We start from the raw sequence: 25,031 nt of genomic DNA, 5'->3' as shown, positions 1-25,031 counted from the left end.
ACCGCCTTGGTGCACTGTACATCCTTTCCCAGCAGCCAGTTGAGCTCCAAGTTGCCCTCTCCATGGTAGCAAGACTGCAACCGCTCCTTGATTTGCAAGTTGATGGCCCGGATGGGGAAGGCACATAGGGCAGAGTCATCAGGGGGATGGTGGTACTGCTTCTGCCCCTTGGAGAAGATGGCAAACAGCACATCTTCTTCACTGCTGATGTTGAAGGCCTGAGCTAGAGCTTCCCCTGGCTTTGCGAGGTAAGCTGCCTGCAGAAGGCGGTATTCCACCCCAGCTCGTGTGCAGCCAAAGGGCAGGGACACATAGGAATGGAACTTGGGGTCATCCTTGCAGAGACGCACGATTCTCGAGGTATAGAAGAGGTCTCCAGCTGAATTGATGGCCATGCCCTCTGGGGTCTCTGGCTGGACAGTGAGAAAGTAGACAAACCCTCCACTGGCAAAGCCATAGATGTAGAAAATGTCAAAGTGGGAGACCAGGGCTAGGGTGTCAGAGGGGATCTTGATGAGGGAAGAGACAAAATCACTGTGGAGCTCATAGTCCAGCATTGCCGAAGACTCGGGGTCACGGGGCAGCTTGCGGCTGGACAGGGTAGGGAAGTAATCCTGCTTGCCATCCACAGCAGTGCCGATAAAAAGCTTGCCATCTTCCCCCTCAGAGCGCACAATCACACCATACATGGTTCCTGTCTTATTGACACTGGACAAGTAGTGCTCCTTCTTGTGGGATGGCTCCACCAGGATGAAGAGGTCATCTAGCCGCAGGAGCTTGCAAACACCCTGGTAGAGGCTTCCACAGGCAAGCAGGCGATTCTCAGAGTAGTCGATGATCAGTAGTTTGTTGACATTATTGGTAAGTGTGAGCACTTCGCTACAGGGCTGTACAATGAGGGGTGGGTAGCAAGCCTTATTGTCCTCTTCTGGCCCCGTCTTGTGAGCCACCTGGATGGTGAGGTTCCCAGTCAACTTGTAGACACGATTGATGGCCCCCACGTACACAGCCCCTGTTCTTCGGTGTACAGTCAAATGGTTAAAAGTCCAGTCACGATTCTCAGAGTGGAAAGTACTGAACTGAGGCATACCTGTGGTCCCACGGGCTAGCAGGAGCCAGGCCACAGAGAGCAGTACCACAGACAGGTTGTCAGCCTGCATGGCCCGCAACTGGAACCTCCTCTGCTCCATCCCTAAAGGGGTGAGGCTGGGGGACAGCTCCTCTGTGTGTTTCTCCACTTTTCAAGATGAGCTCTCACATGGTTCTGAAAAACAGAAGACCAAAAGTAAATTCTATATATTGCTTCACCAGGATTCTCAAATCCAGCTGGCCCTGTGTGCCTCTTTTGCTATGTTTCAGTTTTTCTATTTTTAACATTTCCCCCCTGAGGGTTGCTAAGGGAATCCCATTACCATTGGTCTTTAGCCATGATGCAGTATAATATGCTTTTGTTTGTATGCTTTACACTGTAGAAAGCATCTCCCTTTCAGGCCTCTCAAGACATTGGTTTTTCTCTCTCAGAGAGGTTAAAAGACTGGGGTTCACTCAGCCAGTCGACGCCAGTGCAGAACTGAAATATCTTCCCCATACACTTACTTTAGGGCATCCTCTACTCCAGTCTGATATGCCAATACCATTTCCCCTTATCTCAGACTCCCTTCACCTCACACGTCCTGGATTCTATACTTTCTCATGCTCTGATATCCAAAGAGAGGGAAACATGTTAATCACCTCTACTGATGCCCCTCATTGTTCCCGAGAGAAGGTATCCTGGTCTTTAACTGTTATGATTTATGAAAAATATATTTGAAAAAGACTGGATTACTAAACCTGCCATCCCAGAGCCTGAAAATTCCCCAAAATGGCAGGTGACCCTATCCCTCTGTGACAGATATAGCCACTGCCTCATAGGAGAAGAGTAGTTGAGTTCTAGGAACCCCTTGGCTTTTCTCTCTGCAGCTAGGACAACAGGAACCTGCATTCTTGCTAAAAGCCTGGATGGATGGTAGAACCCAGCAGGCCCACCTGAGGAAGGAATTCTGGTGAGAAATACTTGGGCATCTGTAGAGGCAAAGAAGTCAGAAGGTCAGTTTTATCTGGATACTGCTGGGGAAGTCTGGCTGTTCCATCATCTGTGAATTTAGCCGTGATCACAGTGCTTGAAGCTCTGTCTCCACTCTTGAATGCTTTTTATCTTGTCTGCATTCCAAGAAGTTGCCAGAGAGCAGAAAGGACCCCTGAGGACATCCACTAAGACCAGCAAGGGGAGATGCCAGGCAAGGGGATGAAGGTCAGAAACCCCAGTCATCCTTGGACAGTCCTGCTTCCCCTGACTTTTAGGATGAATAGTGGTGGCCTGGAAGCTGTACCATAAGAGGCAGCAACCATCTAGCTAAGAGGACTTTTCTCAAGCTGAATAGAGTACCTTGCTGACAAGTACTGACAGAACTCTGGATGTACTGATGCCAGGAATGGAAACACTCCAGCTAGGAAGGAGAATTTGCTCCCGGGTAACTTAGCAGAGGCTGGCCTGCCTGCCTGTTCCCTCAACTCCCCAATCTGGCTGGACTGGGTTATAACTAGTCTGACATCACCCTCAATTGGTTTTTCCTTATATATTTAGAGATTCCCCTTCCCACTCCTCCACTCTGTAATATAAGTTTGCAGTCACTATTGTGCTAGGATGGTCCCACCTGACTCTTCCTCCACGGGTATTCTGCCAGTGTTCTGGAGGTGATTTGTGTGGTCCCAGGTTTCCTTGGAAAGAGGAAGGCAGCCCAGGTTGGGGCTGACCTTAGCTACTCTGACACAGCCCTTCCGGCCCTAGGAGCAAAGGCTCCCAACTCACCCAGCTTTCAGTTTGAAAAGGGGTTATTTTTAGCTATGTCCTGAGGCCGGTAGCAGGACGTAAATTCCTCAAGAGGAGCTGCAGAAAGGAAATAACAGAATCCTCAAACTCTCCAGCTAAATGGAAAATTGCAAAAGGCCACACTGCATGCTCTCTTCTAGAAGAGGAGGCCACAGGTAGGCTCCCCTACTGCCACAAAAGTGGCTCCAGGCGAAGGATGCAGCATAAGAGCATAGTGTCCTTTTAAGACAAGCTTTGAAGAGGAGGCTGTCTGTCACCATGCCAGGTGTGGGTGCTTGCAGGACAAAAGAGCTCTCTGAAGCACAGTTTCACTGAGTTTATGCATCGCATGCTCCTACCTTCTCACCATACACATCCATATATATCCCTGACTGAGATAGAAGTCCTGAGAGTAGAGACCAGCATCCGAAAACATAGTAACCATCTCACTTCCCTCTTCCATGATGCAGTTCAGTACTATGTGGCTTTTGAAGCAAATCTGGGACTTGGGACTGATTCCCCTGGCCCTGTGCAAAGCTTAGTTAGAAGGTCAGGGGCAGAGGAAAATAACAGACCTAGGATGATTTTCTATGTCATATTATAGTACAAGTCCCAACACAGCCTCTCTGAAGACAACAGGGAGGTTGCTGAAAGCTGGATTCAGAGTGGAAAAACTGGGCTGATGATTAGAAGGCCTGTAGTCACAGAGTAGGAAGAAGTGTAGAGAATTCAGGAGTCCTGCTCCACTATTTGTCACGCACAAATTGTATAGTAGGTAGACTGGCCTAGCATTTCCCCAAGTCTGTTTACTGAGCTGTCATAACTAGCCAGTCTTGTAAGAGTCCTCATTCCAGATGAAATGATGCCTCAGGACCCATGTCCTTCGGTTCTTGAACTCTGGTTAAATAGCTACTAAGTTCCTTCTGTACTACTGTGTGGCTGATCAGGACAGACTTCTTCAGAACACCCCTGCAGCAGGCTTGTTTCATCTTACCCCTCTAACTACATGACTAGTTGGGAAATTCATCCCCCAGGCACTACCCACCACAGCAGCTGCTACTATACTGAGGGCCAGAGGAGAGACTATCTGCTGTGGTAAAGGATAAAAAGATTTGATATATTGAGAGTCACAGATTTATGTATGTGCCAAGATGAATGACATTGCTCTAAAATAGGACTCAGTGGTCAAAGATCACCCCCCTCCCATGAACTCAGGGTCATTTGAAGGTCAACTGAAGGACTCAAATATTTGGATTGAAGTAGACCTTCATCTGTGTGCACCTGGTCAAGCACAAGGCTACTCTGGGACACTGTCTCTCTATCTACCTGAAAGTGGCTTAGTCCTGGGACCTGCCATACAAGATTGACATCACTGTTACAAAGTCCTCAGCTCAGTTCTGGTCATGTCATGTACTCAGGGGGCCATGGCCTTTACTACAAACTCCTATTTCCAGTTCCTTGCCATCCTCTACTAGAAGACCAGTCTCAAAACAGACACTCCATCTTCAGCTTGGCTGAAGCCTGTGACACTACAGTTAGTACTTTCTCTTAGCCCTACTAGTGTCAAACAAGAGTTTTCTTTTATAATAAAACTCTCCTCTTTCTATCACATCTTCTCTGTGTGTTCAGTTCATGAAGTCAGTTGTCATATGCTAGGACTTAGAAGTCCTAAGTTACCTACATCTTCCTCATGGACACTGATACCAAGCAGAAGTCACACTTGCTTCTGGGGAAAGCAAGTGACACTAAATATTTTATTTGCAGGTCTGATGACACCATCTCCCTTATTAGGATCCAGGCAGCAGGTGCTAGTGACAGCCACCTAAGGCATCGGATACCTTCCTAACCAGCTGGCATAAAATCAGTGGCAATCCAGGAAGGAAGCGAAGGTGAAGCATTTCCAGCTCAGCTCAATGCAGGATTACCTCCTCCCACCATTGTTGCCTTCCCAGAAGGGCATATGCCTCCATGTTGTCACTGATCTACCTTACCTCAGAGGAGGTGGTAGCAGCAGGAGTTATGGTTGTATAGAACTTTGCAATGGAATCGAAGTACATGATAGATATCATGCCATAGCACCTATGGGTAGTGCTGGCATCTCCACCCTCTCCATCATTTTATCATTGTGGCCTCCAGCATTTCCATGGTACCGATAGGCTTTAACTGTTCCCACTCTCTCCATCAGTGTCACCTTTAGCACCATCACAGTGCTGATAGAGTTCACCATCGACACCCTTCCCATCACTGCCATCATTGCTACTTTCTAGCACAGTACAGTGTTCTCTCTCAACACAGCAGTAGTGATGCCTTTGTTGACCAATGCTCTACTGAATGTCATGAATGGTGTACACAGCAGGACCCTGAGGAGCAGAGGGGAGAGAGGGCAGAACACATCTGTAGCTCAGGAACTCCCTGCTCCTCCTTTTTCATGGCAGAGGATAATCTGTTCCATTTCCAGGTCTCTTTTTCAGTTAGTTAGACTGTGAGAGTATTGCTTCAGGATGGGCATTAAAGGACACTTTAAGGTTACTCTAATCTCCCATTTACATCTGTCTTCGGATGATAAAGCAAAACTCTACCGACAGAAATTTACTTGTCCAGAGTGATACAAAAATCTTAGTCAGGGACAGGTTGCCTTTGTAACACAAAGTTAACATTTCTTCCTTCCATGTAGGAAGTGAGTTATATTCTACCTGGAGGCTGTGCTGTTTAGAGGACAGAAGGTATCTTCCAATGTTGGATTTAGCACATGGCAGAAGGGAATGTGGTGGGAGACTTGGACCAAGAACTGGTGCTGTGGACAGATCCCCCAAAAAGCCCAGGATTCAAGGGGAAGGAGTCCAAAAGATATAATGAGAATGGTCCCGGTCTAGTCCTGGGCAGTGGCTTCTTCTGACCTGCTCTAGCCTAGTCATGGCCAGGCAAAACTCATACCCAGGAATGACATCTGCTTTCTGTCTTAGGAGCTCTTATGTCCTCAGTGTCCCACCTCTTTAGGCTATACATAATTTCACAGCGGGGTCATATGTACTCTCAGCAGGAAAAAAACTTCCCTCTTCCAACAGAGTTAGAGCTGCAGTAGAAGAGACTGAAGATCTTTCTGTTTTGTTTTGTTTTGTTTTTTTGTTTGAAATAGGGTCTTCCTACATATCTCTGGATGTTCTGGAACTCACTACATAAACAAAGCTGGCCTGGACTTACAGAGATCCACCTGCCTCTGGTTCAAAGGAGTGTGCCACCACACCTGGTTGAGGTAAGAAAGATATCAAGGGAGATCTCATATAGAGACAACCCATCCCTGGGATAGACTGCAGAAGAGATTGTGGAAGTTTTTAAAGTATCTAAGGTATCTTAGAGGACTGGCAAGGGCTAGCTACAGGCAGGTTTTTGGACCTGTGATGTCAGAAGGTCTCATTGGGCTTCAGGTTTCAATGAATTAAAGTTCAGGAGGAAGAAATGTCTAAACCAGAGATATTGATGCACAGCTTACCCAATCTTCCCTTGGTTTTGTTTTTTCATCTGAAGTAAAATGGGAGAATAGAAGAAGGATGTTCTCCCTCATAGTGGGCCAAGCTCACATTCCAGCACCAATTCAGAGCTAGTCCAGGCTTGTTGGTAGGTAGCACAAGGTGAGCAAGAGGCTGACTGCAAAGGCCCTGGGGACAGTGATGGCTGAAAGGCCTCAATTAGAGTGAAAGAAGTTATCTGGTATTTAAATAATTATTAGATTGAAGGAATAATCATGGGTTTGAGCTGATTTTTTTCCCCTACTGTCACCCTGATGGAGTCTATAATATTATTATTCAAATGGCCATGATTCTCATTGAGAAGAGAACAGGGAGAAAGGGAGAATGGGGGAGGGGAGAGGGAATGTGATGGGGTGGGGAGAAGGCTCAATGAATCTCCTAGTGACAGGACTGCAGGAGGTACGATTAGTCTTTTTCTTATTTCAGCTGTCACTCACACAGAGACACCAAGATTGTTATTAGCGTATTTTATGCACGAGATTTAAAGGCAGAGGGGGAGGGAGGAGGGAAGAGGGAGAATTTCCTATAGAAAATAACAGGACCAAAGGAACAATTTAGATGTCACTGCTGTACCAGCTGCATGTGCTTCGTTACTGGAATGTCATTTTCCTCAGAGACTCCAGTGTTATTCGAAGCTAAGTGACTAGTCCTGGCCCAGAGCTGGGAGGAGAGGAGAAGGAGGGAGTGGGGAGGGTTGGAGAGCGGGGGGGGGGGTGGAAATCAGGGCTCTGCTTTCTTCATATATCCTAAGAAGGTAGCCTGAATGGCACTGTAGCCCCTCCTGTGTATTTCTAGACAGCTTGTGGTAACAGTAACTACTCAGCCTTTATTTCTCTTTCTCTGTAGGAAGATGGAGCCTCAGTTTTATTTTCACAGATGGAGTAGGGGGTTAAACTAGATCTAGTCTCCATAACCAAAAGGCTAGAGGCAAGGCAGAGAGCAACCGTGGGTTGTGTGTCCAACATGGTGTCCTGTTTTGGTCTTTCAAAATCCCCTAGATTCCATCAAATTGTGCTTCTCTGACAGTGGAGAGAGGCTGAATAAGGCACTATCATGGGGCCTCAGCTCAAGCCAGAAGGATGGGATAATGTGTTATGGTGAAATTGTGTCTTTTCAGCCAATATTTTCACATTGAGGTCCTAACCTTAAATACTTTAGAATGTATCAAAGACTTCTAAATGTATTTGAATACAGTCTTTACTTCACTAATCAGATCAATATAAGGATATGAAGATAGACTCCAATCAATATGGCCAGTATATCCATTAAAAGGGAAGTGTAGGGAGCTGGAGAGATGGCTCAGCAGTTAAGAGCACTGTCTGCTTTTCCAGAGGACCGGGCTTGAATTCTCAGCACCTATATGGCAGCTCACAACTAACTGCAACTCCAGTTCTAGGGAACCCATGTAGGTAAAGCACCAATGTACACAAAAGAAAAATTATTATAGAAAGGAGGGAAAATTAGACACAGTTAGGCATACACAGAAAGACAACTCAGATATTTAAGGAGAAGATATTCTCTGCACTGACAACAGTGGCCTGGGACAGTCTTCCTTCATAGTCCCTGAGAGCAACACCTCTGAAAGCTAGATCCTCCAGACTTTAGAACACCCTCAAAACATATCTGTCACAGATTCTGCCAGCCTGGGAATCTTTGCTGCAGCAGAAAGAGCCACCATTAGAAGGGAAGAGTCATTGATTTGAACTTCTTGGCCTAGGAATCTTTATTTTTTTAGTTTCTGTCTGTCTCTGTCTCTGTCTCTCTGTCTATGTCTCTGTCTCTCTCTGTCTCTGTGTCTGTCTCTCTTTCTCTCTCTCTCTCTCTCTCTCTCTCTCTGTGTGTGTGTGTGTGTGTGTGTGTGTGTGTGTATGAATGAATAACTCATATTTACCATTAGGGACAGTGACTGCAGGGATACACAGTGCTGAACAGGTGCTCTGGAGATCTGTGAGTCACAAACTATGTCTTTCTTCCCACCTGCCCTAAGCAGTGTACAAAAGACCCACTGCTCTGCAGCAACAGACTTTGGGATGAATTCCAGGACTTACTAATATATGCTTTTGTTGGAATAGGTTTTCCTTCCTGGACCTCTCCTGCTCCCACCCTCCATTCCTACCTAGACAGTGCTATTGTTACTTGTCAGCTCCCAGAACATGATGGGACACAGGGACTCCCAAGATATGACTGCTGTTCATTTCCATCCCAGTTCTTTCTCGCTCTAGATCCTGTGCCACGATCATAACACCAGGGGAGGGTTTCTGTTGCTTTCATTCCCAGGTTTCTCTGAGGGTTCTGGTCGAGCCAGGGAAACCACACCAGCTCCTCTGGGACCTTAGCAAAACACCCACTGTTTGTCCTTTCCTGGCATAAGCTATCAAAGTTTCGAGTTGTATCTCTGACTTATGAAGGGCCCCAAGATGTGCACTCATTTGAGGGACTGGCATGGGACTGTGAGGTGGGCTTCTGTTTTTTTCTGGGGTACTGGTTGGGATAGCTTTGAAAAGTCAAAACAAGATTCATTACCCTGGGCCAGGGGCAGGGAGATACACTGCCTGACCTTGCAGACCTGCCCCATATGTCATGAGCCTGTCAGAAATCTCCCTGAATTCCCTTTATTATCTAAAGGTCGCCACCGGGGCAGAGCTGAGAGAGCTACATGATATTAACTAAACTGCGGGAGCAATCAATTTCAAGCAGCTGCCTTTCCTGCCATCCAACCTGCCCCCCTTCATGGGGCTCTGCCCTCTTCAACCCCCTTTGGGGAAAGGACTAGGAAAAGTCTGCTTTGCTATGGGTATCTCTTGTCTAACTGGAAAAAATTAGGATACATTAGCAGGTTCTAAAGCTATGGAAGCTGCTCCTGGGAGTACACCCATCCTCTGGTCTAAGGAGGACCAGAAAAGGTGGTTTATTGCTCCCTTGATCCTAAGTAGGGCTCTCTTGACACCATCTTAGCAGTGAGGTGCTGTTCTGGTAAGAATTACTAGGTTAAAGCACAGGAAAAGCAATTGGCAGGCTCTTCCCAAAGGGAATAAAGTATAAGCATGGGACTATACTCTTGCTAGATCAAATTCATGTAAGGAACTTCAGAGCCTGAGGACCACTAGTAGGTTGATCATAGAAACAAAAGCAAGAAAGAGTGCCCACTACTGCTATTCTTTATTAGTCCCCAGCTATGTTTCCTGCACTACTAGAAGTCTTACTACCTTAAGGTTCATGAGTAGTCCACAATTAGCAGAAGAAGAAGCCAAGTCGAGAAGCCAAAAGAGAAACTTGGGTGGTATCCTCAGCTAGGAGACAGTTTACATGGCCAGTGTATTCCAAGTGGACTACATTCTAAAATTTACTTTCAGTCAAACCCTCTTATCACAAGTCTGGTAAAATTCATCAGAATATTAAGTAAAACCTGGTGAGTATTTTATTGGAGACTATACAGTCCTCTTTAAACTTATCCTAAGTGGTCATGTATTGTAGTAAGGTAGTAGGATTGGAGTGGGACTAACCTGTTACAGGTAAGGTCTGCAGTGTCCTGTAGTGAAATTCTTGAGGACAAGAAGTCACCTTTCAGAGCAACTCCATTTGCTCTAGTGCAGAGCGAGAGACCATTTTCTTCTCGCCCTTCTTTACCATATAGGGAAAGCCTGCATCTCTTGCACGAATAAATGGAGCCGGAAAGCAGGGTTAAAATTTTCCCACTTTGGTGATGAAACAAATTGCAGTTATTCTACATAATACTATATTATGCTGCCATTAAACATAATGTTTTCAGAGAATGAATGACATAATTTCAGTCCACACCGGCAGGAGAGAGGAGAAACAAAAGGTCAGGAAAGAAAAAGCCAGAGTACTAGGCTATCATCCTCCAGTCCATTCTCCACTGACTACAAGACTCATAGATATGACCCCAAAGTCTGCCACAGCTTTTTCGTCTAAGAGGATAATCTTGCTACCTGTCCCACCCCACCTTCCCAGACCAGGTGAGGGGCTTCTCGATTCTTCTTACAGACCATACATTTTGCCCTCCGTGGCCTCAGGCCTGATCAGGTTCAGGAAAAAGAAGCTTGTTCTAATGCTTCTTCTGCCTTATGCTAGGAACAGTCTCTATCATTACTGCTAATTTAGGGTGTCTGTCCATATCCAGAAGCTAGGGTTCCCCAAGTCCAAAGAGGTGGCCTTATCCCCTGGGATCACAGTACTGCCTTCTCTGGGATAGTATTTGCATAATAGTCATATCATTACCACTCAGGCCTTGCTCTGTGCCAGACTCTATTGAAAGCCACCTGCAGCTAAGACCCAGGGTCACACATCCTGCAAGTGGCCCTGTCTCTCAGAGCCCTTGGCTCATGTTGCCAGGCACATGGGCAGAATGAGGGACTCACTGTGGAAATACTTGGCACAGATCCCTATTTTTGCCCAGAAAGGCTCCAATGCCTGGATGCCTAAGATCCTGCCCCTCCTGGTTGCTTTTTTTTTCTCCTGCCATTATTGCCTACCTTTCTAAGAGTAATTTTCCTTCCAACAGAATCCCTATAATCCTTGGCTGTTTCCCCTCTGTGGAGCTTTCTTCCAAAAATCCGCCATCTTCACATTCTGCATCACCTCTCCAAGTCTGGCCCCCTTTCCCAGCCCTTCCAGTCCTCTTAAGTGAGTGGGAAATCCTGGTTTCAGCACCTACTTGCTGCTCCCACCAAACTGCAGTATTGACTCCTTTGTGTGTGACAACATCCTGTCTCCCCAGCAGAAGGCTGGATTTATATCTGGTACTTGCTAGACTATTGTGCAAGGTGGGCAAGCAAGTGCCTTTCACTCAAAAATGCACTCAGTCTGATCCTGAACAGTACAGAGAAGGAGATGAGCACTTGTTTATTTTTTCTCAGCTGATGCTATCCCTGATAAGTCTTCATGGAGTAATGATTTGTTCTATCTATCATGGTTGGTTCAAAGATTTGTCATAACTGATCGTTTGGAGCTTGTGGAGAGTATGCGAACAGTTTGAAAGGATTCCAGCTGTTCACCTTGAACTTATGGAGGAGAGTCTCTGGGTAGGTGGAGAAGGAGAAAGAAGAGATCATAACAGCTTATGTAGAAAGTCTTAGCAAAGAACTCCAGAGCCACAGACCACAGAATAATACAAGAAGCATATAGTAATACAAATATGGCAATTTGGCCACACAATGTGATCAAAAGCAGAAGAGGCAAGGGAAGGTGCCCTAGGAAGGTTCAGAACAGAACATGTCTGTAAGGAGGCTGAGCAACTCCCTGTGGTACTTGCTGAGAATAACTATTGCAGAGAAAATACATGGTGTTTGGAGACAGAGCTGGGCTCAAATCTTACTCTTGCTAGCTGGGTTACTTTGCACAAGTTATTGAACCTCTGGAGGAAGAGAACCTTACTTTCCTCTCTGTAAAGACACCTAACACAGGGTTGTGGTGAGAATCAAGGAGACAAGGATATGAATTGTTTTATAAACTCTACAGCTCTGAGTAAACACCAGCCACTACTGTTTCTGTTTTTTAAGAAACACTGTTCACCATCTCACTGGCATTAATGGCTGTTCAAAGGTCAATGGGTGACTTCTCCAAGATCAAGATGCTGTGTCCCAGACTGGGTGAGAGGTTACCATCTAGCACTTTGCTTTGGAGGCCTAGCCCTCTTGGACGGAATCAATGTTACAGGTCCTCTCATCTCTGCCCTACTGACCTCAGGTCCCTAATATCTCGCCTGGCAGTCTCCTGGTTGCATTGTGTTTGGGTCCCCTTCTCACACCCTCATGATCTCTGAATGAGTCAAGCTGGGGAGGAAGGGTAGATGTCAATATCACAAGAAGGGGGCAGAGGAGGTGCTGAGATGGCAGCCCAGCAGGCTGAATCCCACATTTCCTGACCTCTTCCGCATAGTGTTTGCTCATTACACGAGTAAAGAAATTTCTCTTTCTTCCTATTTTCTACCTTCTCTTCCCCAGCGGTTTTTTTTTTTTCTGAACCAAGACCCGGCCTTAGAATAGGAGTCAACTGTTTTTCTCGAGGAAGCTGATGAAGAGGCTCCTTCCTTCGCACCATCAGTCCTTATTATCTCTTCCTTTTGTGACTCTGACTCATGCAGAACAGATACTGTCAAGCAGCCTGTCTTCGGCAGCAGACAAGTTCACATGCACATTCCCAGCAGAGGAGGTATCACGAAACTAGGTAAAAATAACTAGTGGAAATGTAGGGGTGGGTGGAATTCCTGGCAGAAATCTGTTTCAGAACCTCATCTGTGTGAAAGTACACAGGTATCCAGGCCCATCACTACCTGCAGTGAGGGGAGCAGAGAAACGTACTTTGGAGACCTCTGAGGCAGTAATCATCTCTAGATAGACACATCAAAGTCTAGGGCCACGGGAGGACCTGGGGTTGTGAGGGATGAAACGAACTCCCCAGTGAGGACTAGAAAAGTCTGGCCCAAGATAATGAATGGGGTGTGAGAGAAAAGTCTGGAAAAGGGTAAACAGCCAGGAGGTAGCTGGAGTGATGGGGAGCCAGGGGTGAAGAGAAAGAATGTGGAGGTCAAAGAGCAAAGAAAATGCCCCTGCAGCGACAGGCTCAAGATCCAGTGTATCACTCCTATGCATCGATTGTGCATGGATGGTGCTTCCCTCCCTCCATGTGTTGTGTATGCAAGCCAGCCCTCTCCCAGACATGTTCAAACTCTTCCAGAAAACCTTTCTTACTTGCTGTTCCAAGTCTCCAAGAGACTCCATGTCGTAAAGTGATTGTTGTTTCTTAAGACACATCACCCCATTCTTACGCTCCTCATGCAGGTTTGTGGAGGCAATGACCTTAGCATTGCTGCTTCATAGGTAATAAGGTTGGAGGACAGTCCAGGTTAACTATTTGGTTAAGATTCTAGGCTTGCAAGGAAGACACAGACTCTGGGCTTTGAGAGTTACCTATGCCATCCATCCTGCTTATCTGGTACCTGGACTTCCAAGTGAGTGCCACTAACTGCCATTTCCGAGAAGACATTATTTTCTCTATAGTTCACCATACAGTTCTGGGTAGGCAACACTGTGTCTAGAGTTGGGTATGCCTTGTTACCATCCTTTTGGAATGGGGGTTGGGTTTAAAAGCTGTCAGCTGAGTTGAATTCTTGGGAACCTCTGAGAGCTGCTGACCAGCCATTAAATGCCTTTTGGCTTCTGCCCAGGTCTAGCTGATGGGAAGGAGGGCTGAGGTCTCTGGGGCCTATTGACAATCCCAGAAACCTCATGGGTGTTGGTAGATGACAGAGCCCAGAAGCTCTAATGAATGTATTTTGAGACTAGTGTGCCAAATTTCCCTCCTCAGCCTGACCGTCCCTGTGGGCAGGAAACCTGCTGCCAGCTACCTTCTGAAGACCACCATGTTTCTGCAGCCAAGGTAAACTGCAGCAGCTCCTGCCTACTGCCCTGGGGCTTCTTTCCCAGCCCCACCTCCTGTTCTTCTATCCCCAGACACGGCAGATCACTGATTAATTCAGGGCTGTTTAATAACTCTTCTATTTCAATGAAACAAGCTGTCTTGTTTTCTTTATTTTTAACACTGACTTTTTTTTTTTTTTTTTTGCTAAGCATCTTACTGTCATTTAAATTTCTCTGTCTCCAACCAAGCTGATAATAGACTGGAGTGAGCAGCTGCTTCAGTCCTGTTTATGACAATGATTAGAAGTTAGAGCTGTGCTAGCAGAGAATTGACCAAACCTCAGTTCAGCAGCTCTGCCCCTGCATGTAAAGAGAGTGCTAATTTTAACATGATTAGTAGCACTCTGGCTCCAGGGGAAACCAGGGTTAATCCCAGCCCAGCCTTCCTAGGACCCTGCTCTGAGGCCAGCTATGGTAACAACATTGTGAGTACTAATTCTACTGACTTGGGAATTATGATTAGTAGCTATGGGTCATTTCTTTAGACCTGAAACTACCCTGTTCTCCTCTACAGTCCTTCCTTTGGTGAATTTGCTGAAAAGCAAAGCAAGGAACTCCAGCTTGCAGGGCCAGAAGTGGGTAGAGAACTCAGCAATCAGCTAGTTTCCCTTTCTGACCCACCTTTCAAATATTCAGAAACATTTCCCAAACAGTCTACTTATTATTACCTGTTTAATTTTTTAATCTATAAAAACCAACTCATTACTGGAGACCTGGTTATCTTTGAACTATTGCTTATTTCTCCAAATGATGTAGATCATGTCCTCTATGGATAGCCTCTGCCTGAGTTGGATAGCTCTGGTTCATGTCTCTCTTCTATTTTTCCATACTATATATAATGACAATGTGCTCATGCTCTCTTCTACACCACTGTCAGATCTTCAAGAGCCAGAAAGGTGAATCATGCTCAGCCTATGGCACATATTCTATAAACATTCGTTCAATCAAACTGAATTAGCCAGTAACCAAACCATGTTCAAACTCCTTGCAAGTAAAGCATATTTCTCCTATCTGGACAGACCCCTGAATAAGTTTTCACTCCTCTCTGGGTCAGTGTTTTGATCCCTCCAGTGTGCAACCTAGCAGTCATGCCTTTCACTTCCCTTAACCCTCTACCCCCAAGGCTTCACAGTGTAGCTTGGGGAGCACTGTGACAACAATGTAGAGGGTGTGTAGCAGAAATTAGAGATCTGAACCAGCCCTCTAGATTATTTCCCCCCTCCCCATCCATCCACATCCTTCAAGGCCAGGCACAGCTGCCTGGGAAAGCCCACAGGTGCAAAGGGCATAACCCTGGTGGCCTGACACTCCGTGCCTCTTGCCCCTCTGCAGGCAGGTCCCTGAGAGTCAGAGCTCTTGGTCTGTGCCTCCCAGCCAGCAGTCTGCAGGCAGCTGCTGGGGTCATTGTCTCAGCCTCTTCAAGTTGTGAATGCTGAGTCTATAGAGACCGAAACACAAACAGTGCCTACAGTGCCTCTCAGGAGGGAAAGGCCGCCTGGCCTTGCCAGAGCCATTGACTGTGCAAATAGCAAGACTGGAGATGGATGGAGGAAAGCTGGTTGGAGCTATTGAAAAGAGGGGGGAGTCTTTCTCCCCACACTGCTCAGTGCCAGTAGGAACTGTGGATGTGTGCTAAAGGCCAGCAGATGGGCAGAAAAGAGGCATGGTGAGTTCTCCCGAGGATACTGCCTCATCATGAGCTGCGTGTCTAGCCAAACCCAGGAATAGAGAGAGGAGGATGTAACTGGGTAAAGGATGGTAGCAACAGGCTGGGGAGAGATGTGGTAAAGTGGGCGGGGCTAGTGGGCAGGAACAACTGGAGTACGGTGTGGTGATGCAGGACATTCTACCACTCAGCTTGGGCTTAGGTTTCTTAGCTAGTATTTGAACTTGGGTTAAAACTATTTTCAAATACTCAGGCATACTTCCCAAGTGCTCTACACATCACGCCTGTTCATTTTGTAACTCATGTTTAGTAAAGAGAATCGAGGCATCATGTCCTGCCTGTCTCCATTTTCTCAAGCAGGCTTTTGGAGAGTACTGTCAAGCATGTAGGGATATCTTTTCAGTATCACATTCCCACATTCTATAGTCCACAAAGAACGAGGCCCTCTTCCAGCTTGGCCAGGGGGCAGTGTATGGGTCTAAGAGACGACAGCTGATGTTTTCCCCCAGCTGGGTTGCATGGCATGACCAATGATTGGCAAAGGTCAAGGATTAGACCCAAGCCTTTGGGCCCTCCTGGACCTGCCAACACTCTTCCTATTGTGTTTGTCCTGTGCACAGCCTTTTCTATGTGGGACAGCACCTCCTAACTGCAGCCAGGCATCTGAACCTAGGGATCTGCCCTCCTTTTTCTCGAGGGTGACTCTCAGAACAATGCCAACCGATTCTCTCTAAGACCATGTCCTTCTCTATTCTTAAGAGTAGAAGGTATTCAAAAAAATCCAAACACAGCAAAGTCAGGATTCAAATCTCAACTCTAATATTTAAATGTCAGCCATAAGCAATGCCTGTGGCCTCAGTGACAGGACTACCATGGGTTTTTCCTCTTTCCAGACTCCAGGAGTATCTGGCTCTTTATACTCTAAGCATACATTTTCTTTAAGTACGAGCTTGCCTTTTTAGAAAATTCTAAATAAATATAGAGAGACTATGGGGGGGTGTGAATAAATTGAGAACATCCCTGGTTTTATTCTGCTCTAGATTTTAGAATAACTTTTCCAGTTGGCAGCACTCATCATTTTCCTAACTCCCTTAACACATCTTCTGCCTAGCTCCAGAAGCACAGACAAATGAAAGCTCTTGAACATCACAAAAAACCAAACAAGTAAACAAACCCTGTCACACAAACAGAGACAAAGGTACTAGGTAGGAGGAAGTAATCAGCCCATTGAGGTGTCAGGCATGCGCTGCTCTCCCTCCTGCTACCAGGGAGCAAATGGAGGTATGGAGAAGTCAACAGGTGAGAAGCCCTCAGGAAGGGTGCAGAAAGTGTGAAGGGAAACCCTTTGTTCCTCCTTTGTTCTTATGTGGCAGGAGCCTGTGTGGCACCACATTCTTCCTGGCCATCTGTCTGGCTCTTAGTAGGTCTCACACCCTCTGTTCGAGGTTTCCTGATCCCAGCTACACATGTGGTTCATATTACTCTTTAAGTCCTTGAGTTGAAAACCTGGAGGGATTGATGCCTGGGTACTCAGATAAGAGCTTCATTCTTTTGGATAAATCTGGGAGTGTTTACAGAATCTGGGGGTACCTTACAGAAGTTCTGGTGCTACAGGTTTCTGTCACTTACAGCAAAGGGATAAGTTGGGAAGCTCTAGGCAGGTTGAGGCTGGGAGTCATCCATCCAACTCTAGGTCTGCAGACACCCTCAGAAACACTAGCACTTACACTTAAAGTGGGGACCCAGAGTGGGGCTCTGCTGGCTCTGGAGGGCCAAGGGGTCTGAGTTCTAATGAGAACTGGTCTTCCAGGGAGTTCAGAAACTAGGCTCTTCTCCCTCAGGTATTTTCGTTCCTCTCGAACAGGGTGAAGGGGGGAAGTGGGAATGGGTGACTGGCAGGGAAGGTGGGAGGTCAGAGGCCAGTGTAATATTTATTCAGCTCAGTAGAGACCTTTCACTTTTAGAAGCAGGAAACAACTTCAAAGCTGCAACATCCCCTTGCCACTTTGCTAGCCTGCTGGTCCTCAGTCTCCACAGGGAAGCAGAGCTCTTTACCCTCCCTTCCTGAACCTACCCCTCTCTTAGCCTGGCTCCTGCTTAGAAAGGTCATGTGCCTGGTATGCTTACAGAAAAGTTGTCATAGTGGCTTCCTGAGCAGTCTGAGCTGTCCCTGGAGTGCTCTTACTCAGTCTAAGTGAGCCATGCAGAGTGTGGTAAGCCTCACTCTGCCACAGCAGAGTAGCTGTGTAGGTTGACACTTGAGAGGCGAAGTTGCCAGCTACAGTCCAAGGCCTAAACACCAGAGGTTCTTCACAATGAATAGATTAGTGGGCCATTCTTCATGAAAGTCCATTCACATACCCAAATAGATGTTCCAGGGAATAACTGTAAGGGCTTCTCGGTTCTCTTGATGCCCAGATTTATTCCTACTCTGGGACACACTAGTACAAAGCCCTCCAACCTAAGGTTCACAGAGAGATCTATTTCCCCAAACGAGTTGACATCTGCTTCCTTTTAACTTTCCTCTGCTAGCCTTCCCTGGCCTTCATCTCACACAGGATTTACTCAAGACACTCAGACTGAAATAGGGACAAGCTGTGACATTTTCTATTGAACCACACTAGTGTCCACACTGCCAGTTCTGGGATATTTAGGAAGAATGCAGCAAGAAAACCTCTCCAGACTTTGTGGTGGGAAAAGGTGCTGGAGGAAACAATTCCAGTGCTGCCTAAACCCATGGGGAGGGGCAGAGGGTAGGGAGGTAGAATTAAATGGCTCCTACTAACAGGACCCTGGATTTCTCAGGCACAAACCAGTTTCTCCCAGAAATCTAACTCGTACTGAACTACACAGGTTACAAGCTCTGAGCAACACCCTTTTTCCCTTCAGAGGAAGAGAAAGCTAGTCATGGCTAACCCCACCCTGCCTTCTCTGACTGGTGCCTGGGGGATTTTGGCTTCTGCAGTTCTCTCCCACAGCTCCAGATGTTGCTATGGTTGTGGTTCTTTGGAGGCTAAAGCTTTTGCTCTTCTATCCTCAGACTATGAGTTACCACATTTTTGGCAGTACACAAGTGATTGACCTCCATCTATTTAAACCTGAAGGGATTCTGATTCCTGCTTTCAGTGTCTGTGTGGCTTACCCTAAGGGGCAGAAACAGTAGCTCAACTACTCAAGTAATCTCTTAACACCCAAAGGAGAAACCAAAGCTGCAAGGTAGGTTGCTGAAACATACAAGAGAAAGTCTGTGAGTCTGAGTCTTCACAGAGGGTGGAGAAGAAATGGATCCTCCAGAAGCCTCTGGAAGTCTCTGAGAGGTAGGGGTGTGTGTGTGTGTGTGTGTGTGTGTGTGTGCGTATACACACACATGCATGCATGTTGGGGGTCATAGAGGGAAGAGAGTCATTTACCTTACCACATATTCAGTCTGTGCCCCAGGGCCCCTCCCCACCCTGCTTCTGAAAGACAAGTTGAACTTACTGCCTTTTCTCTCATCCTGAAAGTAATTTCAGGCAAGCAAAGCAGGATTAAACTTTCATAACAGGACACATTTATCTTGTTTGCTACTTTCTTTCCCTGTGTCCTCCCTCTGCTCCACTCTTGACCCTAGGTAAGTTGGAGCCAGAGGGAAGCTGAGATTAAATATCAGGGGATAGTATCAGACCTAGAAGGACTCTGATCTCTGATTCCCTGCCCATCCCCAATATTTTTCCATCCACCATTGGACAGTTATTATCTCTGTGGATGAGAGAAGCCTCTGCACTCTGTGCGTGTCCTCTCTCAATATTGTCCTCTGTCGAAATGAAAGGGGGAATTAGAATTCAGAGACAGGCTCCCAGGGAGAATATGAAGACAAAGATTAAGTCAGCGATACAATGCTGACATACGTTTAGTTCCTGAAAGGTCTTTTTGAAAAAAAGTCTCCCTCAGAGCAATGTTGCCACTGCAGAGACTGGCTGGAAATACACATTAGGGAGTGAGAAGAAGAGAAGGTCTGTGACAGGGACTTGGGGATGGGCCAAAATTTTACTCGCTAGTATAAAAAGGCAAGAATCTCTTGATGAGACATCCAGGACTGAATTGCCTGCTGACTTGAGCATAACATCCCTTTCCCTAGCCACCCAGACATGAGCTGTGTGGGTTAACCTTCTCTCACCTTGTCCTATATCCAGTCAAGTCCTGTAGGGCTGGCCTCTAAGGGTTATACGGACACACACACACACACACACACACACACACACACACACACACACACGGATACATACATGTACACTCCTACACATATCTTATGATGACACTAGCCTCCCCTGTAAGTCTAGTGAACACTTTATAATGAAGCTGGCCCTTACTCCCGGGGACCTTCTCTCCCCTGATCCTATCCTTCTGTGCCAAACAGGGGTGAAAAGTTCCAGCTTTGCCCTTTGCCATTGCAATTGAGTTTCCAATATATGAGCCTCCTCTACTCCTCCCCCAAAATAAAATAAAATAAAAAGCACAAAAGCCAGTAATGCAGAACCTGTGGTTTTGAAGAGTCCCCTCTAGTGGAGAAAACCTGCTACTTTGGCTTCCCGCATCCCAGAGCCTCAGGCTCTGAGCTCACTGGAGGAGCCTATGCCTGGGGCTCAGTCTTTGGCCCTTGTATCTCAGTACACTGTCAGTCTCCATCTCTATCTTCCCTCTGTCTCCTGCTTGTCGCTCTGTTTATCTGAGACCTTGTCTACATCCTGATTTCTATTACTGCAAGTGTGCCTTCATGCCTGTGTCTGGAGCTGCACACTCTATCTCTACCTGCTTTTCTGTGGATTTCAGCAAGGCAGCTCTGATGAGCCAAGTGCTTTAGGAGGACCTCCTATCAAGTGGTCTCACGCCAGATATCTAAAACGGGACCACAGTCTGCCAGGAGGAAGAACAGCAGGCTATGTTCAAACTCCCTCCTTCATCCCCTGCTACCCCATTTCCAAACAAACTCTGGTCTAATGGGTTGATCTATACTCCCAAAGCAATTTGTACTCAAACTGCTTGGAGTACTATGTGAAGCCAACCCTCTCCATTCTCCCAGACCTTGTCTTCTCCTCAGCCTCTGACTGTGCCCTGTCATGTAAACAGTTGGCAAAGCCTGGGCAAAAGGACAGGTAATGGAGGGGATGCTTGGAGAAGAAGAGGGAGAGTGAGTGGATCAGGTACTATGCCAGCGGCTACAGGAAGACAGCAGGGAGTGGTAACACCAACCACTCTGCTAGAAGAGAGGGCTGCTGGAGAACACCTGCTGGTTCTCAGGGTTCCCAGAGATATCCTGCCACCCAGATGAGAGACTAAGTCAGACAAAGTCAGGATAATGATTAAGCAGCTGCTGGAGCAGGGGATTTTCTGGAAGAGCTCAGTTGTAAGCCTTTCTTGTCAACCTCCCTTCCCTTTCTCATCTTATACTAGAATTCCATAGGGACCTTATTTATCCCCAACAAAACTATTCTCACTTCTATTCCTGCCCTCCAACTTAAGACTGAGCAATGAGTTGTATAGAGGTTCCATATGCCCACACGCTAGGCAGTAGAGCCCAAAGAACTTTGGGGGCTGAGCAGAGGAGAGGGGGTGGCCCCTTCAGACCAGCCAACAGGCAGGATGGGACCAGCTGTTTGACCCCAGAGGAACTGCCTTTCTTTTTGTCTCCACAGGGGGTTCACCTTTAGAAATGACCAAAAAAAAGCACAGGATGGCACACCCACCCCTCATTTGCTCTAATCAGGCATGAAATCTTTGTAACTAAGTGAAAAAACTGTTTCCCATAAGGGAATCAGTTCCATTCATCATTGTTTGAACTGAGCATATGTGGTGGGGAGAAACAGAACACTCACATAGAATGAATTGATAACTGACAGCCCTGGGGGGAAGGGGTAGCAATGGGAGAAAGGTAGTGTTGGGGTGCTACACATATTAGCTGTAAAAACTTCACCTCAAAGCCTGCTTTTCTTGGATTCTCTTACAGTCTTGGATTATTCCGGCTAACAGACTGTAACACAATGCTCCCGTCTCTTTATGATCTGCATGGGGTTGCGAGGGGGTTGGCTCTGGTTGCCTCTCTCCATTTGCCATGATGGACAGAAGTATATTGTACCCTAGTCTCTCTGTGCAGAGACAGCTGTGTGGCAATGCAGGAAGACAGCTGGGGAGGGGGGCCTGGAAATAGGAATTGCCTCCCCAACACCAAATCCTGTAGCTTCTAGAGGCAATCATAGAAAGCAAGGTGGAATAGAAACCGTAAGGCTCCACAAACAGTGATGACTCCAGCATCAGAAATATTTCGGGATTGCTTGTGCTGGCAAGCTTAAAGCCAGCTGCTGTCCTGTGTATTTAAGCATGTCACTGGCTTCCCCTCCTGCTCCTGTGTCTCCTTGCCCATGAAATAAAGATTAGCTGAATAATCAGGAGTGTTGGTAAGCAGGAGAGGGGCCCTAGTAGAGAGAGGCTGTTCTTTGAGGCTTCCCAACCTTATTTGGAACACGCAACTCCTGCAAAACAGATGCTGAACTTAATCATCTACCATATCTACAGCTTCTCTTGGTCAAGAATGTTAGAGGGCAATCCTTCATTGACAGTATAGAGACAGGAGAGATGTTCAGGGCAGCTATGATAGGGACCAGCAGCCTTGAGATGGCATGGTCTTGAGCAATAGTCAAATGATATTATTGTCTGTTCTTCCTTTAACCAAAGGTCCGCTGCTCTTCACCCCCTCCTGGATCCAATCTGTGATGGTCCTTGTCCCCATGCCCTGACAACAATGAAAAGGGTGCAGCTGAGACTCCCTTGCCAGGCTGTACCTGAGCAGGGAGAACCATTCAAGTCATTGGCACTTCAGGGCTTGAAACCTTTAGCAGAGTCTCCTCCTCCGTACATGGCTCAAAAAGCCATGCTCTTTGAATTGTTTTTCAACACTATTTACCCCCATGTCAATGCAAATTTTCTGAGGACAGTATGGGAACAGAGGGGTCAGTCAGTCTTCACAGTCCCCTTTATCAACAGGTTTTTGGACAGAATTAACTGTGACAAAGGCAGGTTCTTTAGATAATACTAGCTAGTGGCAGTAGAGGCAAGTTGTGGGATGGGTTGGGGCTTAGCACTAAGAGGAGGTGATGTCAGGTAGAAGACAAACAAAAAAGCAACCTCCTGGGATATGGGGCCAGATTCCACTCTGTTTCCTTGGTTCCCTGCCCTCTCTCAATTTTCCACCCCTAGGCCACCCAGCAGAGATCACAGGTAATTACTTCCAATGATGCTCTGTGGGGAGAAGAGAAGTTAATGAATTCTTCTATCTTCCTGCCTGGAGATCAGAGGATGGAGGGCTGCTAGCAACTCTAGGAGTTTTCCAGGGTGATTGCACAGAAAGTTGTGCATTTCAATTAGGAACAGCTGAATTCCTCCAGCCAGGGCTAAGCTCTTCTGGGGACTGGTTCTCACTGGAAGGCCCCAACATTCAGAGCTGGCCCAGAGGGAAGAATGAAGTTTCAAGATCTGGAAAGAGACTCAGTATGACAGGCCTGCTATTGTGTGGAATCACAGAGAGCTGAACCTGACTCCAGGTCTGTTGAAAGCAGCCATCTCAGCATTGCCTGCAGTCCAGCTCTGAAACTCAACTGTACAGACCTGGTCCACTGAAAGAATGGTTGTGTCTCAAATTGTCTAATTCTCCACAGATGGGCCTTCAGACATCTGGTAGCCTCACTCCCCAAAGTCATTTACCTCTGTCTGTTGTGCGTATGAGTTAAGCTGTCTACGATCTTGGTTCTCCACAGAGCTGAACATTCTTGCTCTAGACAACTACTGGCTCTCCTTTCCAGACAGCAGTGACTGACCTGCTCTCCCAAGTTTCCCCCAGCTTATTCTTCTGCCTGTCTCTACATGAGCTGTTTGAAGAGGTAGCTCCTCCCAGGGCAAGGGTCATGTTAAACAGGTGGACATTTTTGAGGGCCCTAGGAATGACATTTTCAGCTTTTGACATATAGATCAAGATGAGCATTTAAGAAGACTAGTCATGAGTAAGAGAAACTGGAATTTTCTAAGATCCTATCACTTCGTGAGGTAGGGCAAAAAAGAGTTCACGGAGGAAATGAGCTTTAAGGAGCCCCTTGGACTCTGGACAAACTCCCACTTCAACCAGCACCACTGTTGCTCAAACCAAGGGGGCCGGCCCCAGCTGGGCACTATGCCATGGGGGATGGGGACAGAAACACTTAACCACAGTGCTTTCAAACCGTTCTCACAGCTTCCCGGAACGCGCGCAAAGGATGCCCTCTTCCCAATTCGATTCCCGTCTGCTGAAACACTGGAAGGGTCAGTGGCCACCCGGGACTACACTGCCTGGTGAACGCCCCCAAAACGGCCTCCGGCCATAGTCACCCCAGGCTATCTCTCAAGTGCCACTAAGGCCCTCTCTGGACTCCAACCCTGGGACGACCTCCCCTCCCAGGCGCTCCCTAGAGCTGCAGACAGCCGGCAGGTGCGCGTTACAAGCGCACCACGGAGCGCCGGAACCACCAGAGCCGCCGGAATCTATGGCCCGGAAGCCTGGACAGTGGCGGATCACGCGCGGAGACTCGCCGCCACAACCAAGCCGGGGCCGGGGCCGGGACCCCAAGGGGACCTGGGGTGGCTGCGCTGGAGGAACCGCCGCGGGAGCGCGCTCAGGGAAAGGGCGGAGGGCGCCGCTTACCCAGCTCGGCGCTGTCTGTCTGTCCCTGCGTCGCCGCTTCGTCCGCTCGTCTGGCGATTGCCCAGGGCAGCGTGCGCCCAGTCCTGCCTGACCCGAGTCACAGGAACAGCCTGGTCCACATGGAACCCAGGGTCATTAAAATCCTCGGCCCGCGCCGGCTGCTTGCCTGTATTCCTGGGGTAGCCCCGGATTGGGTCTTCGCGTATTCGTCCTGGTCGCCTGCGCGCAGGGACCTGGTTGCGAAGGGGCGTGGGGTCCCGCAGGGTCTCTCCGGGGCGGCTCAAAGCCGGGTGTCTTCAGGTTTCTCCGGCACGACTTTCCGGGCTGCTCTGACATCAGCGATCCTGCGCTTCCTTCCCCTCTGTTCCTGGCCCGCTCGGCCCTATTTCCTCCGGGAACCGCTGCCAGCTCTGTCTGCGACCGGGCCCGTAAGCTCCCCGCGGCTCCGCGGCTCACGGGTCCACCAGATCTGATCGCTCGTCTTCAGCTGAAGGATCCCGGCAGCTGCTCCCGCCGCCCCCGCTTGGCTCTGCGCGGACAGTGCTGCGCGCAGCGCGACTCAGCTCGGCTCCGGTGGCGGCGCCCTCAGCCGGCCTCCTATATTACCGCTCAGCTCATTATCATAGAGGCCGTGTTAACCCCCTCCCCGCCCACGCGCCCCGCCCCCGCAGAATGAATACCCTAGCCTGTCCACCCGAGAACCCGGCAGAGCTACCGCTCTGCAGGCGTTCTCCACTCTCGGCTTGGACCAGCAGACACGGTCAATAGTCAAGGTACCAGAAAGGTGGTACCAAGGGTCTAGGGAAGCAGGTCTCTCTCAGGGCCTGGTGAGCTAGCTGGCTCCGCT

At 47.8% G+C, this 25,031-nt stretch overlaps 1 protein-coding gene across 2 annotated transcripts in view; it reads right to left on the bottom strand.

The window, feature by feature from the left end:
* The window catches only part of Plxna2 (plexin A2), a 196,799-nt gene extending 172,043 nt beyond the window's left edge, over positions 1-24,756 (bottom strand). Inside the window, exons 1-2 of one of the 2 annotated variants that reach the window (XR_015635158.1) lie at positions 24,185-24,756; positions 3-1,264 (exon numbers count right to left, since the gene is read on the bottom strand). Coding sequence is in view for 1 of the 2 variants with exons in the window: in NM_001105988.2 (NP_001099458.2) it covers positions 3-1,190 (1,188 nt within the window). In the remaining variant the exon portion in view is untranslated. The remainder of the gene's footprint in view (positions 1-2; positions 1,265-24,184) is intronic. The other variant, NM_001105988.2, reaches the window with a different exon arrangement.
* Positions 24,757-25,031: the final 275 nt, after the last annotated feature.

This window comes from Rattus norvegicus, chromosome 13, assembly GCF_021556685.1.
Source record: "Rattus norvegicus strain SHRSP/BbbUtx chromosome 13, alternate assembly SHRSP_T2T, whole genome shotgun sequence".
NCBI classification, from domain to species: Eukaryota; Metazoa; Chordata; class Mammalia; order Rodentia; family Muridae; genus Rattus; species Rattus norvegicus.
This window is presented reverse-complemented; position numbering and strand designations above follow the sequence as displayed.